The sequence below is a fragment of the Watersipora subatra genome, chromosome 10 (genome assembly GCF_963576615.1).
Source record: "Watersipora subatra chromosome 10, tzWatSuba1.1, whole genome shotgun sequence".
Lineage (NCBI taxonomy): Eukaryota > Metazoa > Bryozoa > Gymnolaemata > Cheilostomatida > Watersiporidae > Watersipora > Watersipora subatra.
In genome coordinates, this window is record NC_088717.1 from 31,104,649 (window position 1) to 31,125,345 (window position 20,697).

At 38.1% G+C, this 20,697-nt stretch overlaps 1 protein-coding gene across 3 annotated transcripts in view; it reads right to left on the bottom strand.

Annotated features, from left to right (window-relative positions):
* Positions 1 to 20,697, bottom strand: part of LOC137407358 (solute carrier family 53 member 1-like) — a 78,548-nt gene that overhangs the window by 19,703 nt on the left and 38,148 nt on the right. For 2 of the 3 annotated variants that reach the window (XM_068093986.1, XM_068093984.1), the window contains exons 9-16: positions 16,520 to 16,699; positions 11,997 to 12,144; positions 11,321 to 11,380; positions 11,039 to 11,098; positions 10,361 to 10,555; positions 10,175 to 10,240; positions 500 to 678; positions 62 to 195 (exon numbers count right to left, since the gene is read on the bottom strand). In XM_068093986.1, coding sequence (XP_067950087.1) covers positions 62 to 195; positions 500 to 678; positions 10,175 to 10,240; positions 10,361 to 10,555; positions 11,039 to 11,098; positions 11,321 to 11,380; positions 11,997 to 12,144; positions 16,520 to 16,699 — 1,022 coding nt within the window. The remainder of the gene's footprint in view (positions 1 to 61; positions 196 to 499; positions 679 to 10,174; positions 10,241 to 10,360; positions 10,556 to 11,038; positions 11,099 to 11,320; positions 11,381 to 11,996; positions 12,145 to 16,519; positions 16,700 to 20,697) is intronic. The other variant, XM_068093985.1, reaches the window with a different exon arrangement.

A 20,697-nucleotide genomic window follows, 5' to 3' on the forward strand; every position in this document is an offset into this window, starting at 1 on the left:
GTTCCAGAAAAAAGAAATATTTATATAAAATAAATGATTTGAAGCAGCCATTGAAAATTACCTGAGCACTTCGAGCACGGCGCTGCATGTCTTCACAATCTCACCGTCGAAGACTCCCGTCTCAGAGACTGTCATTGTTATGGTCCAACTGAACCTCAGAAGTAAGTCTTGCAACATGGCCAGATAGTAGTAAGCCTATCATAGCAGCAAACCAAGTGTAGCGCTTGGGTACTAATAAGTACTAATAAGCCCATTTCAGGTACTAGAATGAGCAAGATGCAAGCTGCAGATCGGACATCAGGAAAAGTACCACTTGTTCTTCTTGGTCAGAGCCATAGCTATTATTTTCCATTCGAGTGAGAGTTTCAATACTATAGTAATGCATAGAGCCTACTCTCTACCAAGATACCATACTAAGAGTAAGATAGGTAGATTAAAGCAGTGATGTCCCTAGAGTAAAGCACGCACTGTTTCTATATACGAAAGAAACCAAACAAACCCGATATCTGTACACTGTTTCTTCTCTGAGGAGCCGATTTTCTCCAGCATTCCTATCAAGAAGTCCCCAGTCCATCTTTATGTCCCAGGCGAAGGTATAGCACGAACTCACAATGGCAGAGAGAAGCCAGAGCCAAAAGAAAACATTGGAAGGAGTCCAGTAGGTCTGTACTTGGCTGTCTGAAAAAAAAAATATGCTGATGATTAAGAATGATTAATGAGACTGATATTGGCTGTCTGCAGCAAAAAACTGATATTGGTTGTCTGCAGCAAAAAGACTGATATTGGTTGTCTGCAGCAAAAAGACTGATATTGGCTAACTGCAGCAAAAAGACATATTGGTTGTCTGCAGCAAAACGACTGATATTGGCTATCTGCAGCAAAACGACTGATCTTGGTTGTCTGCAGCAAAAATACTGATATTGGCTATCTACAGCAAAACGATTGATATAGATTGTCTGCAGCAAAATGACTGCCATAGATTGTCTGCAGCAAAATGACTGATATTGGCTATCTGCAGCAAAAAGATTGATATTGGTTGTCTGCAGCAAAAAGACTGATATTGGTTATCTGCAGCAAAAAAAGACTGATATTGGTTGTCTGCAGCAAAAAGACTGATATTGGCTATCTGCAGCAAAAAAGACTGATATTGGTTGTCTGTAGCAAAAAGACTGATATTGGCTATCTGCAGCAAAAATACTGATATTGGTTGTCTGCAACAAAAATACTGATATTGGTTGTCTGCAGCAAAATACTGATATTGGCTGTCTGCAGCAAAAAAAACTGATATTGGCTGTCTGCAGCAAAATACTGATATTTGCTGTCTGCAACAGAAAGGCCTACTAACAACTCAACCGATTGATGATTGGTTGCTAGTTACAGAAAGAACTCATAATCAGCTATCTGTCCCAGATATCTGTATTTGGATTAATAATTAGCATCATTGCTTAGGCCCAAAGAAAGAGTAGTAGCAAAGAAAGAGTAGAGTGAGTGATAAAAACAGCTAGCAGTAGGGTTGTGGGTTAAAGAGCAAGAGCAATCATTGACTTTGTGCTGAAAGTAATGGGCCTGCGTCACACACAACAGCAGCTCGCCCTATGCATACTGAATGAGAAAGAGGGCCAGGAAGGGTGTTCACACCATGGTTACGTCTTGTCATGTTCATATTCTTCTCTGACATCTGTCAAGTTATGAAAAGTAGAAGTTGACAAACCAACTGTTGTAACAAGAATTTTCAGAGGTTGTGAAAACACCTACATCGCATACACTCAGGCATTTTTAAAGAACACCATGTTCCACTATACTATGAAACAATGAAATTTTTTTATACTAACATAGTATTATATATCATATAAACTGACTTCCATCTATTAGTCTACCCATGTTATAAGTAGTAAATACTAGTATACAATTTACAAAAAGAAATCTGTATCACCATATCACACCAGCAACAACAATCTGCAAAAGAAAACAGAGAAAAAGGGGTCTGCAGTGGTCTGCAAGACGTGTAGGTCTATTCAGGGTGATGGAATTATGTTAACTGAATAGTCACAGCTAATAATGAAAATCGTTAGACATAGCATTGTAATACGCAATCATTTCTAATAGTCAGACATGAGCAATAAAAATAACCACATCATAGCTTGCTACCGACTCCACAGAGGCCATACAGTAATGCTCTCAAGTGCATCAGATAGCATCCAGTTTTCAGAGATTTTCGTGACAAATTTTTACTTGTTTCTGAATAGTTGGTATGTTAAAGCTCCTGTTTCTGGATAGTTGGTATGTTAAAGCTCCTGTTTCTGGATAGTTGGTATGTTGAAGCTCTTGTTTCTGGATAGTTGGTATGTTAAGGCTCTTGTTTCTAGATAGTTGGTATGTTAAAGCTCCTGTTTCTCGATAGTTGGTATGTTAAAGCTCTTGTTTCTAGATAGTTGGTATGTTAAGGCTCTTGTTTCTAGATAGTTGGTACGTTGAAGCTCTTGTTTCTGGATAGTTGATATGTTAAAGCTCCTTTTTCTGGATAGTTGGTACGTTGAAGCTCTTATTTCTAGATAGTTGGTACGTTGAAGCTCTTGTTTCTGGATAGTTGATATATTAAAGCTCCTTTTTCTGGATAGTTAATACGTTGAAGCTCTTGTTTCTGGATAGTTGGTAAGTTAAAGCTCTTGTTTCTGGATAGTTGGTATGTTAAAGCTCTTGTTTCTGAATAGTTGGTACGTTAAAGCTCCTGTTTCTGGATAGTTGGTATGTTGAAGCTCTTGTTTCTAGATAGTTGGTACGTTGAAGCTCTTGTTTCTGGATAGTTGGTATGTTAAGGCTCTTGTTTCTAGATAGTTGGTATGTTAAAGCTCCTGTTTCTCGATAGTTGGTATGTTAAAGCTCTTGTTTCTAGATAGTTGGTATGTTAAGGCTCTTGTTTCTAGATAGTTGGTACGTTGAAGCTCTTGTTTCTGGATAGTTGATATGTTAAAGCTCCTTTTTCTGGATAGTTGGTACGTTGAAGCTCTTATTTCTAGATAGTTGGTACGTTGAAGCTCTTGTTTCTGGATAGTTGATATATTAAAGCTCCTTTTTCTGGATAGTTAATACGTTGAAGCTCTTGTTTCTAGATAGTTGGTATGTCAAGGCTCTTGTTTCTAGATAGTTGGTATGTTGAAGCTCCTGTTTCTGGATAGTTGGCATGTTAAAGCTCTTTTTTCTGGATAGTTGGTATGTTAAAGCTCATGTTTCTAGATAGTTGGTACGTTGAAGCTCTTGTTTCTGGATAGTTGGTATGTTAAAGCTCTTGTTTCTAGATAGTTGGAATGTTAAGGCTCTTGTTTCTAGATAGTTGGTATGTTAAAGCTCCTGTTTCTGGATAGTTGGTAAGTTAAAGCTCTTGTTTCTGGATAGTTGGTATGTTAAAGCTCTTGTTTCTAGATGGTACGTTGAAGCTCTTGTTTCTGGATAGTTGGTATGTTAAAGCTCTTGTTTCTAGATAGTTGGAATGTTAAGGCTCTTGTTTCTAGATAGTTGGTATGTTAAAGCTCCTGTTTCTGGATAGTTGGTAAGTTAAAGCTCTTGTTTCTAGATAGTTGGTATGTTAAAGCTCTTGTTTCTGAATAGTTGGTATGTTAAAGCTCCTGTTTCTGGATAGTTGGTATGTTAAAGCTCTTGTTTCTAGATAGTTGGTATGTTGAAGCTCTTGTTTCTGGACAGTTGATATATTAAAGCTCCTTTTGCTGGATAGTTGGTATGTTAAGGCTCTTGTTTCTAGATAGTTGGTATGTTAAAGCTCCTGTTTCTGGATAGTTGGTATGTTGAAGCTCTTGTTTCTGGATAGTTGATATGTTAAAGCTCCTTTTTCTGGATAGTTAATACGTTGAAGCTCTTGTTTCTAGATAGTTGGTATGTTAAGGCTCTTGTTTCTAGATAGTTGGTATGTTGAAGCTCCTGTTTCTGGATAGTTGGTATGTTGAAGCTCTTGTTTCTAAATAGTTGGTATGTTGAAGCTCTTGTTTCTAGATAGTTGGTAAGTTAAAGCTCTTGTTTCTGGATAGTTGGTATGTTAAGGCTCTTGTTTCTAGATAGTTGGTATGTTAAAGCTCCTGTTTCTGGATAGTTGGTATGTTAAAGCTCTTGTTTCTAGATAGTTGGTACGTTGAAGCTCTTGTTTCTGGATAGTTGATATGTTAAAGCTCCTTTTTCTGGATAGTTGGTACGTTGAAGCTCTTATTTCTAGATAGTTGGTACGTTGAAGCTCTTGCTTCTGGATAGTTGGTATGCTAAAGCTCCTGTTTCTGGATAGTTGGTAAGTTAAAGCTCTTGTTTCTGGATAGTTGGTAAGTTAAAGCTCTTGTTTCTAGATGGTAAGTTAAAGCTCTTGTTTCTGGATAGTTGGTATGTTAAAGCTCTTGTTTCTGAATAGTTGGTATGCTAAAGCTCCTGTTTCTGGATAGTTGGTTTGGTACAGCTACATGTAAGATGACTTTAAATTTATAAAAGAGATTAAAAAGGTTATTTTTTAAGACTATACAATATATAATCAATGAAAAATGCAAAACATAGAAAAGAGATAAATGCTGTAAGCCGATATGCTTACAGCAAAGTCACTATAGCTACTATGATTAGCAATCACACCAATATATGGCTGATGAGTTAATCACATCCTCTCATCATAAGTCAAACAGCATTTCTATGAACATGCGAATTTGAGTAAGCTTTGAATAAATATTCATCTACGTAAAAATCTGTACAATTATACTATTTTAGGCTAAAAAGTATAAGAAAATTTCATTAGATTAAAAAGCTACAAGGATTAATATTTACTGAACCAATCAGATTGCAAGTTACAAATTTCTATGTAAAGTAGGTAAGCAAGTGCTTTGACATACACAGTTGGTAAACATAGAAGTAGGTAAGCAAGTGCTTTGACATACACAGTTGGTAAACATAGAAGTAGGTAAGCAAGTGCTTTGACATACACAGTTGGTAAACATAGAAGTAAGCCATTCATTTAACTTACAGCTGCCCGAATTAAATCTCCTAAACTTTGAGGATCAATTGGGAACATTGAAACTTTGAGACATTCAATAATACTAACATTTTAATTTTTTACTTTTAGTGGGTTCACTACATTTGTTATTAACCTTAATAACTTCAGCTACCTACAGTAACCTAAGTGTTTTTAGTGATTATGATCTGCTTATGATTATGATTCTTACTTCGCCCTTTAACGTTGTTATCAATCATAGGACCCATGACTAATGAATTCAAGTTGTATATGCAGTTAAAAACGTATCATAAATTAAAGTTTATAGTAAATATTATACTAAATTACTATTATAACTATTATTAACTATTATACTAAAACAAATTTTCAAGTTCACTTACTTTTCACTAACCTTTGTTTCGCTCACGGATTATCAAGCATTTACGAGACACAAAAACGCTGAACTGAGAGAGTGCGAGCATCATATCTTTTTCAGGTGTTGTGGGAGGGATTTCAGCGAATAGAATAACAGGATCTTCATTATTTAATGAACTTCTTCATCAATTAATAAATATCTTCATCATTAATGTGAGTTTAGAAAGCCATTTATGTTGATGTCATATGGCAAAAAATACCGTATCGAGGGAACGAAACAACATCGTGTTCCACATAGTAAGGCAAAAATCTGTAAAACAGGACATGGTAATCTGGAGGTGCACTGTATGAGATCGTACTCTAGAGGTGCACTGTATGACATTGTCGTCTGGGGTGCACTGTATGAGATCGTAATCTAGGGGTGCACTGTATGACATTGTAATCTGGAGGTGCACTGTATGAGATCGTACTCTAGGGGTGCACTGTATGACATGGCAGTCTGGGGTGCACTGTATGAGATCATACTCTAGGGGTGCACTGTATGACATTGTAATCTGGAGGTCCACTGAATGAGATCGTAATTTAGGGGTGCACTGTATGACATTGTAGTCTGGGGTGCACTGTATGAGATCGTACTCTAGGAGTGCACTGTATGACATTGTAATCTGGGGTGCACTGTATGACATCGTAATCTGGGGGTAGAGGTGGAACGAGACATCTCGGGTATCGACCCGTCTCGATCTCGTCTCGACCTAACTATTGCCAAACTCGAGACAGGAAATAGAACTAAAGCGCCTGCGAACGGCTGTTAAAAAATGGCTTCCAGCGGTAACAACAAATCCATATATTGTAATGGATTGCTGGCAACTGCCTTGAACATTATACCCAGTCCGTTACTGCCTGTTGTTTTTGATTATGTTGGCCACCGAGTCTAATCACGTAGTCTAGACAACGGCCCTGTGTCCTTAAAACAGATACCGAGTCGTATCTAACTACCCTCCGGAAATTCCGGTTTAATAAATAAGACTATTGCGGGTAAAATATCTGTATTTTATCATATCGTGTCCAAACACCAACTGCGTTTCATAAAATTCGGGCCTCTTTTATATTCAACCAACTGCGGGTAAAACTTGCCAGAACACGGAAAAACGAACTAAAGGCCGTCTCGACCATAGTTCGTGTTCCGGGTAACAATGCTATTATCTTTAGTTCAATATAAAATATATATACAGTAATTCATATCATTTCATGAGTACAATTTAAATATAATTCACATACTACTGTTAATACACAAACAAAACTTAACATAGATGAAACAATAAGAATGAAAGTGTTATCGTGTGTTCTTTTAGTTGCGATACTTCTTTGTAGATCGGTGGCTATCGGTTTCATTACACATTTCATTACAATATAAAGTAAGATCTATTCAGTTGATCGTAAAAATATGCGAGTACAAAGCAATATGTTTATAATAATTATTATCAATCAAGCTCAAAATTCTTAAATATATATAACTTCGCTATTTTAGAGCTGTTTGTGTCACATTTGTTTATAAAAAAAAAAGATGCATGCATATCGCTATTAAAGTATTGTATTTAAATCGTTTATACCAGGAAAAAATTCAATTTAAAAAAAGGTTCGTCAATTTCATAAATCAAGTGCGCTAGCCCTTGTGTAGTGAAATCATCACTAAATGCTCATTATTTTACTGTTGCGAGTCTCGAATTTTTGCAGGACAGTGTCTCACGGGTCTGGTGTCAAACTTAAAAAACCTGTCTCGTTCCACCTCGTAATCTGGGGTGCACTGTATGACATCGTAAATTGGAGGTGCACTGTATGAGACAATCATTACTATAATAAGAGCCGTGACCATCCGAAACCATGGCTGGATGTTGGGGAAAAAGATTGCATCATATGGTTTTCAAACTTGTGACACTTCGTAGACGGACACTCCAACACCAGCTGCCAGTCAACTGAATTCCTAACGTCGAGAAGGTTGCGCAGATAGTTTCTAACTATTGCGCAGATAGTTATCGCATCGGAAAATCTCTAACGACTCACTCGATGGCCAGGATACTCTAACGGCTCGCTCGATGGTCAGGACACACTAACGGCTCACTAGATGGCCAGGATACTCTAATGACTCACTAGATGGTCAGGATACTCTAATGACTCCCTAGATGGACAGGATACTCTAATGACTCACTCGATGGCCAGGATACTCTAATGACTCACTCTATGGTCAGGATATTCCAATGACTCACCCGATGGCAAGGATACTCTAATGACTCACTAGATGGCCAGGATATTCTAATGACTCAGTCGATGGCCAGGATGCTCTAATGACTCACTAGAAGGCCAGGATACTCTAATGACTCACTAGATGGTCAGGAAAGTCTAATGACTAACTCGATGGCCAGGATACTCCAACGGCTTATTAGATGGTCAGGATACTCTAACGGCTCACTCGATGGCCAGGATACTCTAATGACTTACTCTATGGTCAGGATATTCCAATGACTCACTCGATGGCCAGGATACTCTAACGACTCACTCGATGGCCAGGATACTCTAATGACTCACTCGATGGCCAGGATACTATAATAGCTCACTAGATGGCCAGGATACTCTAATGACTCACTCGATGGCCAGGATACTCTAACGACTCACTAGATGGCCAGGATACTCTAACGGCTCACTCGATGGCCAGGATACTCTAATGACTCACTCGATGGACAAGATACTCTAATGACTCACTCGATGGCCAGGATACTATAATAGCTCACTAGATGGCCAGGATACTCTAATGACTCACATGATGGCCAGGATACTCTAACGGCTCACTCGATGGCCAGGATACTCTAATGACTCCCTAGATGGCCAGGATGCTCTAATGACTCACTTGATGGCCAGGATACTCTAACGACTTATTAGATGGTCAAGATACTCTAACGACTTATTAGATGGTCAAGATACTCTAATGACTCACTCGATGGCCAGGATACTCTAATGACTCACTCGATGGTCAGGATCCTCTAATGACTCACTAGATGGGGAGGATACTCTAATGGCTCACTTGATGGGGAGGATACTCTAATGGCTCACTTGATGGCCAGGATACTCTAATGACTCACTCGATGGCCAGGATACTCTAACGGCTCACTCAATGGCCAGGATACTCTAACGACTCACTCGATGGCCAGGATACTCTAACGGCTCACTCAATGGCCAGAATATTCTAATGACTCACTAGATGGCCAGGATACTCTAATGACTCACTCAATGGTCAGGATACTCTAATGACTCCCTAGATGGCCAGGATACTCTAATGACTCACTAGATGGGGAGGATACTCTAATGGCTCACTTGATGGGGAGGATACTCTAATGGCTCACTTGATGGCCAGGATACTCTAACGGCTCACTCAATGGCCAGGATACTCTAACGACTCACTCGATGGCCAGGATACTCTAACGGCTCACTCAATGGCCAGAATATTCTAATGACTCACTAGATGGCCAGGATACTCTAACGGCTCACTCAATGGCCAGGATACTCTAACGACTCACTCGATGGCCAGGATACTCTAACGGCTCACTCAATGGCCAGAATATTCTAATGACTCACTAGATGGCCAGGATACTCTAATGACTCACTCAATGGTCAGGATACTCTAATGACTCCCTAGATGGCCAGGATACTCTAATGACTCACTCAATGGTCAGGATACTCTAATGACTCACTAGATGGCCAGGATACTCTAACGGCTCACTCGATGGCCAGGATACTCTAATGACTCACTAGATGGGGAGGATACTCTAATGGCTCACTTGATGGGGAGGATACTCTAATGGCTCACTTGATGGCCAGGATACTCTAATGACTCACTCGATGGCCAGGATACTCTAACGGCTCACTCAATGGCCAGGATACTCTAACGACTCACTCGATGGCCAGGATACTCTAACGGCTCACTCAATGGCCAGAATATTCTAATGACTCACTAGATGGCCAGGATACTCTAATGACTCACTCAATGGTCAGGATACTCTAATGACTCCCTAGATGGCCAGGATACTCTAATGACTCACTCAATGGTCAGGATACTCTAATGACTCACTAGATGGCCAGGATACTCTAACGGCTCACTCGATGGCCAGGATACTCTAATGACTCACTAGATGGCCAGGATGCTCTAATGACTCACTCGATGGCCAGGATACTCTAACGACTTATTAGATGGTCAAGATACTCTAATGACTCACTCGATGGCCAGGATACTCTAATGACTCACTCGATGGTCAGGATACTCTAATGACTCACTAGATGGGGAGGATACTCTAATGGCTCACTTGATGGCCAGGATACTACGAAACTATTAATTTGACAGTGATATTAAAATACCACAGATATACATGTGCTATGACCTCCAACAAACAAAAACGTGTTCTATGTATTATAAAAGAGCGAATCTGCTACAATCTTTGCTACAACGACTGGCAGGTAAATCATTATTATTTCTCATCATGTGAATGATGAATGTGATATTAATGGTTTGGCACAAATTATGACAGGTAAATAGTTGAGATCATCTCAGTAGAGAAGTTTTAGCTACACAAATGAAAAAAGAGACTGATTTCTTGAAAAGTGAGACCTTTCCTTATAGACGTGTTTGAAATCTCAATAGAGTTACCTAAGGCAATGGCATGATAAAGCAAGAGAGAAGAGTTATTTTATGAGCAGTATGTTGCCAGTGCAGCAGAGCTTGCGCATTAGTTGTTAGCCAGGCGTATTGATAGTCAGTAGTAAATACTACGTGTAACTGACCATCAGCATGGTCATGTGGAAGCAGACGACTCTTGTTACCATACATTCCAGGTTCCTGGACATTTTCTAAATTCAACAAAAATAATTGAGAATGCACCATAAAGAACTGCTTAAAAGATAGCGGAGTTTCAAGAGTAGATGAACGAGTAGATGTAGGAGTAGATGTAGGTAAAATAGCTCCCTTACCTTTATACCAGGTGTTTAGACACGAAAATGTAACAACGAGAAATGAAGTGCTGTATTTAAAAGCATTGACGACGTGGGGGAAGGCGTGTCGTGTATCCCGGTAACGCCTCCAACACTGGGCAAACCTCCACCAGGCAGGAAGCAGGGTCACAAGAGGTCTAATTCCAAAATCATTGGTGTGACAGCGATCAATAACTAAACAAAAAGCATAGCACATGGTTACTTTTATGGAACTAGTGAGAACTAGCGCAGAAAGATATAGATTAGACACGAATAACTACAGATACTAGTCATGTTATTTTCAGATATGAGTGAACTATGGAATAGATACGAGTTGCCGTGGTGGTTGAAAAGTAATGGGCCACTTTGAATTTGCCGAGATATTCATTGTTTTTGCAAATTAAACCAGTTAGTTTTGAAGCAAACTTGGCAAACGTACATGTACATATTTTTAGAACGCTTAAAATGTCCAGAATCTAAATATTTGATTTAAATCAAACAAATCAGACCCAAAAACAAATAAACTACAACCTTTGTATGAAAATGCAGGCAGTCAGTCAATCACTTTAGAACATCACTATAGAAATCAAATAAAAGCACAAAAACTGTAACGGATGTAAAGGTGAACAGGTCAAAGGTGAACGGGTCAAATTATGATAATAAATCTGAAAAACTCACGTGAACATTCGACGAGAGTAGAATTGACGCAGGGATTGGTGAACTCAGTCGGTGATATAGCTAGAAGAGACAGAAGGTTAGTTTAATATGACTGAAAAGTTCATCAATGCAACAAACAAGAAACACACTTGTGCTTTTTACAAATATGCTAAATTATGTGTGACAGTAGAACAAAGGCTTACAGATACAGATACATAAATTCAATAAAGTGATTGCTCTCTATTTCACCACACTTACAAAGACTCTGTTGGCATGACACTTTTTGCACAAGTGGAAATTTACCTGAACATGCCACAGTTTGTCCATCATCGCAAACAGCTTGCATCCTCACAGCATTCAGGGCTGAATAAGGAGACAATTACAAATTATCTACAATACAGCTGCATACAATACACAGCTGCATCTCCCAGCAATGCAAATATCCAAACAATTGTAGAAATCAAATTGTCATTGTTTGTCAAAATACATGATCACCATCCACTCAGTAAAATTTGTTAAGATCGTTGATAAAGCCTTCTTTACTTTCAAGGATAAGGAGCACTTTTGAAAAGAGTGAGTGGTAAAACAACTCCTAACTAGCCACTCAATCCTCAGTGATCACGTTGAGGTAAAACTTGAAGAATTTAAACAACGAGTTTACTCATTGGCTGACAGCGAACAGAAAAACTAAAAAGATACTCAGAGATAAAAAATCAGATGAGATTTTAAGCGTGGTCAGCTGATGAGGGGAGTGCTTAAAGATCAAGTGAACTTAAAGATCAAGTGACTCTAACAATAGTGCAACTGCTCTTTTGCCAAGAACTCACTCCTCTCAATATTTCCTGAGGAATAACGAGGGTGTGCGATTAATACTTGAACCATCAGTCTCATTTTCTACTCTAAATACTTCAGGAAGCTTTCTGCTTGTTTGGAATATTGTTAAAAAATGAAATATAAGAGTTGAATAAAGTATACTTACAATTAGTGCCAAACCATTCAACCTCAGTAGCGTAGAAGCATATAAAGTATTGCATATCCACCAGCACTACAGCCAGACTGTTGAACTGATCAGCCATCCAGAAGTGAGCGAACGCTACGTGATGAAATGGTGCTGTCGACATTCTAAACTAAAACAAATTGCTAACACATTCAGCAGTGCGACTGGCTCAACCGATTTAAACAGATGTGCAGGAATTTTACTAACACCTATGCTTTGGCATGCAAATAGTAAGACGTAAAGTAATTGGTGTGCGGGAATTATCTTCTTTTTAATACTGAGGGTGAACTACCAACTTCAGCGAGCTTACTTTGAAATGCCCACACCACTGCATAATCCATTTAGCAAACTTGAAGCAGACAAATACGTATGAATGATTTATGATTATTGGTGAAATTTGAAAAGACATTGAAGTTCACTACCCTAGGACACTTATATTTCGCTAGTATTTAGTTTCGTGAGTAGCATACAGAGTAAAATTTCGCTGCAACTTAATTTCGCGGATCTGATGAGTGCGAAAATATAGTGATGTGAAAATAAATGCAGTAGAACAAACATAATTAGATTCCTCAGGTCCAGTTCACTAGTAAAAAGATTTTTCAATTTGGGACTAGTTTGTATTTGTGAACCGCGGATAGAAATGTGTGGGCGAGATCGACAATACAACTTGATCGCTTGCTGCTATTTGTTTCTTGGACTATCAATGACGTCTAGGTCCTTGCAGCCGTGACTGATGTGGTACCAATATTAGATCTCAAGTATTTATAGCACGCGGTGGCCATGGCTTAAGGTTGTTATTGTTTTTGGTTGGTAATAAAATTCATCACTACAATAATTGTTATTCAATTTTATGACTTTCCCTACCAGACTTTCATCCTCATCAGTTACAAATTCAGTGACTAAACTAATATCATCATCTTCCTCATTTGTCTTGGCTTTTCCAAAAGAACTTGTTATCTCAATTTGCTTTGCCACGCTGCTCAGTCGGCGTATTAGCTATAATGAGTTTAGCAGAAATTGCCCAATGAGCCCAACCACACACAAAGGTTACCTGCATTTCTAATATGACGATTTTATTGTGGATATCAATGAACAAAGCTATTTAATTTCGCGTTTTCGCTTGTTCGTTATGATAGTTTAGTTTCGCTCATGAAATTTTCGCGAGAGGATGACTCCATGGAAATGCGAAAGTTAGATGACACGAATACATAAGTGTCCTAGGGTAAATAAAATTATTTATTTCAAATAAGCCTTCAGGCTTAGTCAACAATATACAATTAACTGGAACTGAGCCAACATACCAATATTACTCAAATGTGCATTTGTTTATACGAACATACATACGAAGATACATACGAAGATCCATTCGAAGATACATGTATACGAACATGCATATGAACATGCATACGAACATACATACGAACATACATACGAACATACATACGAACATACATACAAATATACATACGAACATACATACAAATATATGTATCTATGTATGTAAAATTTTGATTGGCATTAATAATCATCAACATGCTATTACGTTACATCATGACATGCCAAAAATAAATATAAAGAAATCACGAATTGTTGGGTAAGTTGAATAAAGTTTTAAAAGTAGGTAGTCTAATAGTATTGTGGAGGAGCCGGAATGGTGAATTATAGGTTGTAGTAACAGAAAGCTCATAAACATTTGATGGTGGATGTAGTGTGTTATTGTCATGAAATACAAAATGATTCTTGTAATGTGTGGAAGAATAAAGACAAATATTCTGGGCATAGTTAATTCAGGATTTAAAACTTGGAACACGAATGGAGAAACGGGCAAGTTTAGGATCAGGCAATATGTTTAAAGATTTTGTGATGTGATTGGTGGAAGTGTGGTTGGCTGGAATATGCCATCTTGTTTTTTTTCAATAATAATCATTTCTTTTTATGCAGCAAAAGCTCCGTCGCAGAAACAGTCGCTATCTCTAGCGCATCTAGGCAGTTGCATCGTATGTATCAGGTCATATCGCGGTGATACTTTAATTGCCGTCGTATGTGTCTTGGACTATACCAATTGTCAGAGCTGCTAGAATCGTGCTCGCTAAAAGAATTGGTTAGCCAATTAAACACGTTTCGTTGACAAATTCGGTGTGCATGCACAGCTCAGACAATTGTGTGATATTCGGCCCAATAAATCTGTGAATTCGGTGAAATTCGTGAATTCGGTCAAATTGAACGAATAATTCGTTACGTGTGGCCGGACCTTTAAAAGCTAAAAAACGCACAGTTAATCGCAGCCATCACCATACCGCTGTAGATTAGAATCTCTTTCCAAAACAGCTCGAATGGGACGTAGTTGTACAAGATGGCTTCTGTTTACACTTTCACGAAGTCTATTCAAAACCATGTCTATTGTTCTTATGTGTCTATTTTATCGTCATTGTAATGCTGTCACTTTCAGCACTGATATGTTATAACCTACCGTGAAAATTCGTTTAATATTTTAACCTTAGCTCGAAGGAGTACATATCATTGTCTGATAAACATAACGCGCCTGTTGGTTACCTGTGATAATCGAAAAATGCTGCAGAAACTATTCGCGAAGTATGGATCACATGATCAGATTACGACTAGACGATTAGACCAAGCCGGAACAAAACTGTAAAGTAGCGAGCTTCTATATTTGATACGGGGTCTTCGGTAAAACCCGAAGTGTTTGTCATAAATTAGTGCTACGATAAGTTTTATATTGAGCTTTTTATTGACCTTTCAATTCACGTGAGAACATCATGTGACAAAACAATAACCAAATGTAATGACTACGTCATTACTAAATAAACTGATTCCAATCTACAGCGGCTTTTCATTTTTTAGCTTTCAAAAGCTTGTAATCACATTTCCACATATTTTGCACCTACAACACAGCAGAGTAAGACATGGTGAATCTTTTGATACCAAATAACTGTAATGCGACTTCTGTTGCAAGTCAACCTTTAAAAAGCAACACCGGAGTAATAACTAATAACTGACTCATGGTAATAGTAGTTCCTTGTTCAAAGCAGTCCTAATACTTCGAAGGACATACATGTATATAAAAATGGTTTACACTTACTGTATTAGATGAACGACTAGTTTTAGAGTGAAGGTTGCGTTTAGCAAGCAAAACTTTTACGCGTTGCATTTGTGCTAAATGCAACGGGTAAAAGTGCTGCTCCGTCAAAAAACGTTTGGACACTGATATCGACTAGCTCAGCAGTGCAGAAAAAGAGTTGAGGTCAGAAGACATTGTGGAAGGTATTGGACAACCAGAAGAAGCTCATTCTATCAAAAGCAACAATCAGAACGCAGCTATCCGAGCAAACGATGCAAACACTTTTGTTTTTAAAAATGTTAATTTTTGTTTCTGTATGTAATAGAAGTATGGTTCATATATGTCACTTGTTCATGAATATATATTTGTAGGATTTGATCGATTATCATTAAATAACTTATAAATATGCAGATTTATAGCATATTACTAGCTGTGCTAACTGGCATTGCCCGGGTAATAAAAATAAGTTTATAAACAGTGAGATGTATTGAGAGTTGCCTGCCACTTGCTAATAGCCTGGCACATTGCCAATGGATAATTTGAGTATGCTTACTAATAAGAGCTACCAGCTTATCGTGATGTTAAGCAATCAACCTAAAGCGGTATAGTATGGTAGAGTATTGTCGCCCATATAGCGACATATATCGCCGAGCGAATATATCGCCTAGCGAATATATCGCCTAACGAATATATCGCCTAACGAATATATCGCCTAGCTAATATATCGCCTAGCGAATATATCGCCTAGCGAATATATCATGCTTGTGTAACTAACTTGGTAGGGCATCAGACAGGCGAACGGGAGAGTCTGAGATCAAATATTTTTCGATGCGGACTCTTTAATCCACGATTGCGATAGCTATAGCCAGACATATATAATGATGACAAATTTTGAGAAATATATACATATATATAGATAGAAGATTTAATGGCATTCTTGTGTTATCTTAGCACAGCTTACAACGGCCCGAAGCACATAACTCCTCTTCTATTGCACATAAAAAGCTAGTTTTGGCTGAAAACTGTAACACACATATCAATGAGTGCAACGAGCTTTTAGTCAACATTGTTAAATATAACCATCAAATATAAATATGCCTTCAAATTTAGAATGAAATAAGAAATTGAAAGCTCTAACAGATTACAAAGCAAGGCACAGGCTATAATATAATTGCAGACTAATTGCAATAAATAGATAACTCATAGAGATATTATTCAGCTTCCTAATGCATATTTTATTTACAGATCATTGACAAGATAGAAGAAAGTTAGCAGATATATTCCATCTAAAAGGTTTACCATCGCTCCACCGGAAGAGGGCAAAATATAGGTGAAATTTGCTCGGCCTGTAAAAGGGCAGAGTTACAGGAGTAAGGTACAAGTCAGGTATGAAGTCGTCTCTCTAGTATGTGGATAAGGAACTTACAAGAACAGTGAGCAGCCAACGTCTAGACTGATGATGCAGCACGGGTAGAGGGTTTAGCAGATAGGCCAACATGAAGACAGCCATCCAGAGGGGATTGACTAACAGGGGGATTCCTAGTACCGGACTGAACAAGTAAACGATAAGACTGAGTCCCCAGACCACCGCAAAAAACCCTCCAGCCTACAACAAACATGTGTTTTGTCACATGCCATATATCAAGTGTCAAATACCTGGAATGAAGAAAATAAAAGGGTAAGATGTTGGACTCCGAGTGGTTGATCCTTGTTATTGAGGCACCAGCTAGGAGATTAAAAATCTCTCTGACGTACAGACTCTGGTTACTAACCGATTAAGGCTTAAAATAGACAAAAGCTAAGTACCAAGAGCTATTAGATGAAGTTTTTGCATGTTCAAGAAAATAAAAAGCGTGAGGGACCTAATTATGCAAGGGAGTCAAAAGAAAAGGAAGAAGGTGGGGTATGTACTCAGCCATTGTGTGCTAATGTCTACGAGACCATGTCTATTAGACCATGTCTATGAGACCATGTTTATGAGAGCATGTCTATGAGAGCATGTCTATGAGAGCATGTCTATGAGAGCATGTCTATGAGACCATGACTATGAGAGCATGTCTATGAGACCATGACTATGGAAAAATGTCTATGAGAGCATGTCCATGACAGCATGTATACGAGACCATGTCTATGAGACCATGTCTATGAGACCATGTCTATGAGACCATGTCTATGAGACCATGTCTATGAGACCATGTCTATGAGAGCATGTCTATGAGAGCATGTCTATGAGAGCATGTCTATGAGACCATGTCTATAAGAGCATGTCTATGAGAGCATGTCTACGAGACTATGTCTATGAGAGCATGTCTATGAGAGCATGTCTGTGAGACCATGTCTATGAGGGCATGTCTGTGAGACCGTGTCTATGAGAGAATGTCTATGAGACCATGTCTATGAGAGCATGTATACGAGACCATGTCTATGAGAGCGTGTCTATGAGAGCATTTCAACGAGACCATGTCTACGAGACCATGTCTATGAAACCATGTCTATGACAGCATGTCTATGAGAGCATGTCTGTGAGAGCATGTCTATGAGGGCATGTCTGTGAGACCATGTCTATGAGGGCATGTCTATGAGGCCATGTCTATGGTTATTTTATTTTGATATTTATCTATGTCAAGAATTGTGGCTCCATATCTATTCATGTTACTGTCATATACCCAGGCACATGAAATTGGCTCTGACAATTTAAGGTAGGAATTTGAGACAGGAATGTGCATACTGATACATGAGAGCCAACTCTTATCTGTCGAGCAAAAGAAGCCATTAAAATAAAAACAGGTAAAAGAAGATCAACCATGTTGCTTGCATACCAGCATAGAAACATGAGACGAGGCATATAATATACATGATAACACGTAAGAGACATGTATGGAATGAGCTAATTTATCAATTCTACCAGCTAAATAAAAACATTTAAAAACTGCTAAAAGACTTGGTTTGAAGCCATTCCGTTGAATTTCATAACCGGCAATAAATTTGCAAAACAAAAATGACTAGTTTCAGGACACTAGAATTCTCATTGAAGAAGTTAGCATAAGTTTCATAACTAATAGCCTAGCATGAGTTTCATAACACCGACCCATCGATTGAATGCTACATGGAAATCAAACTGCACTTTAAACTGTATATACCCACTCCAGTACTCATTTATGAACATAAATTGGGGTGCTGAAAAATAAAACCTGCTTAATATCTATGACACTAAAAATGACCCAGACACACAGACACACATTCTAGAAAAGATACTGATACAAACATTCTTAGTATATCAGATAAAGAGAATAAGGAAGGACACACATGAAATGCTTAATATTTGGCTGGGTTTTCACCTCTTGCAATTTCATAAGCCCTGAACCATAAACCACAATAATAAAATTGCTGGATGAATTGATCCATTTACCTAACAGTAATGGGGGTTATCCACTTGCTAACAACTCATCCAAGGTGCCTCAATAAATTTTGCCTCAATAATGAAGAGTGATAAAACTTTTAGTGCAAGACATACGGGAGAAGCAACCCCCTAATCCTATCCCTTAGCAATTTACGTCAGCAATGTACGGCAATCAGCATCGAATCTCCAGAGGCCAACCGTTCATTACCCTACATCGAGTCATTGAATTTCTTTGCTTGCTTGAGTTACTTGGAGTCTAAGCTTGTGATACACGAAGATGAGGATAACTACTATGATTTAACCCAATTAGCTGAATTTGGCATCTGGAACGAATTTTGCAAGCAATGAAAATAGTAACTTGCTAAGTTCGGGTAACAGTATCGAGTTCTTAGTAAAGAGCTTGATGTGTTACCTGCTGCGTGTGTTAAGTTACACCGAGCTCAATTATATTCCATGTCAGCAAAAATGAATTGTTACCGATTTAAAACTAAGACTGCAAGAGGATTACCACTACCATGCTTTCAACTATAAGTATTTGAAATTGATTGGTCACTCACTGTAAACTGACAGTGGTAAACAACCAGAATAGATTTAACTAAAACATGCACTAATTCATAAAGCTACAGCCATACATCTATGAATGATCTCCTCAACATACATAATATAATGTCCAATATGAGCAAACATATGGCCGAAAATGTGGGCATATATTTTTGGCTAATCAAGCTTAAAATTTCAACATGAAACATTGAAACTTTCCTGAATGAAAACAAAAACGTTGCTAAAAGATTAAATGTCAAATATATCCATATTATTAGATGACATACGAGTAGTAGATGAAATACTAGGGTATACTTGCCCCAGTCTGAGTAAGTTGCATAACTTATAATATCTCTATCATCCTTTTACATTCGATACCTTGCGTTGGTAACAAGTATTACAAACAATTCCATTCGTGTTGAGTCACGTTAAACTCCACTTTCCATTCATGTTGAATCATGTTATACTCCTCTTTCCATTCGTGTTGAGCCATGTTATACTCCTCTTTCCATTCGTGTTGAGTCACGTTATACTCCTCTTTCCATTCGTGTTGAGTCACGTTAAACTCCTCTTTCCATTCATGTTGAGTCACGTTATACTCCTCTTTCCATTTGTGTTGAGTCACGTTATACTCCTCTTTCCATTCATGTTGAGTCACGTTATACTCCTCTTTCCATTTGTGTTGAGTCACGTTATACTCCTCTTTCCATTCATGTTGAGTCATGTTATATTCCTCTTTCCATTCATGTTGAGTCACGTTATACTCCTCTTTCAATTCGTGTTGAGTCATGTTATACTCCTCTTTCCATTCGTGTTGAGTCACGTTATACTACTCCTTCCATTCGTGTTGAGTCACTTTATACTCCTCTTTCTATTCGTGTTGAGTCACGTTATACTACTCTTTTCATTCGTGTTGAGTCATGTTATATTCCTCTTTCCATTCGTGTTGATTCACGTTATACTACTCTTTCCATTCGTGTTGAGTCATGCTATATTCCTCTTTCCATTCGTGTTGAGTCACGTTATATTACTCTTTCCATTCGTGGTGAGTCATGTTATATTCCTCTTTCCATTCATGTTGAGTCACGTTATACTACTCTTTCCATTCGTGTTGAGTCATGTTACATTCCTCTTTCCATTCGTGTTGAGTCACGTTATACTACTCTTTCCATTCGTGTTGAGTCACGTTATACTCCTCTTTCCATTCGTCCGAGTCACGTTATACTCTTCTTTCCATTCGTTTTTCCTTACTCCTCTTTCCATTGATTACCATTTTGATTACCACATTTTCATGTTTATACCATGGAAATTAAATTTTAAATTTATTTTCAACATTTGATTTCGAAATTTCTACAGTAATATATGAAACAATTGCTCTAGTAGTGCGCATGTAACCTGAAGTATTTCTAGAGAAGTTCATCTTAGGTAAATGATCTGTTTATTGATCACACTAATTACAAAGTATTCGTTTTATGACAACTTTCATTTACAATAAATACCTTGAAAAGTATTAACTTTCAATGTCGATACTTTACTATTCCCCTATGCAAACACAAGCGCCAAATAATCGTTATGAGAGCTGGTCACCTGACTGTATACAAGTCAGTCGACTAGTATCCCTTTCATATGATAACAACTATGACAAGAGATACCTGGGAAGCGTA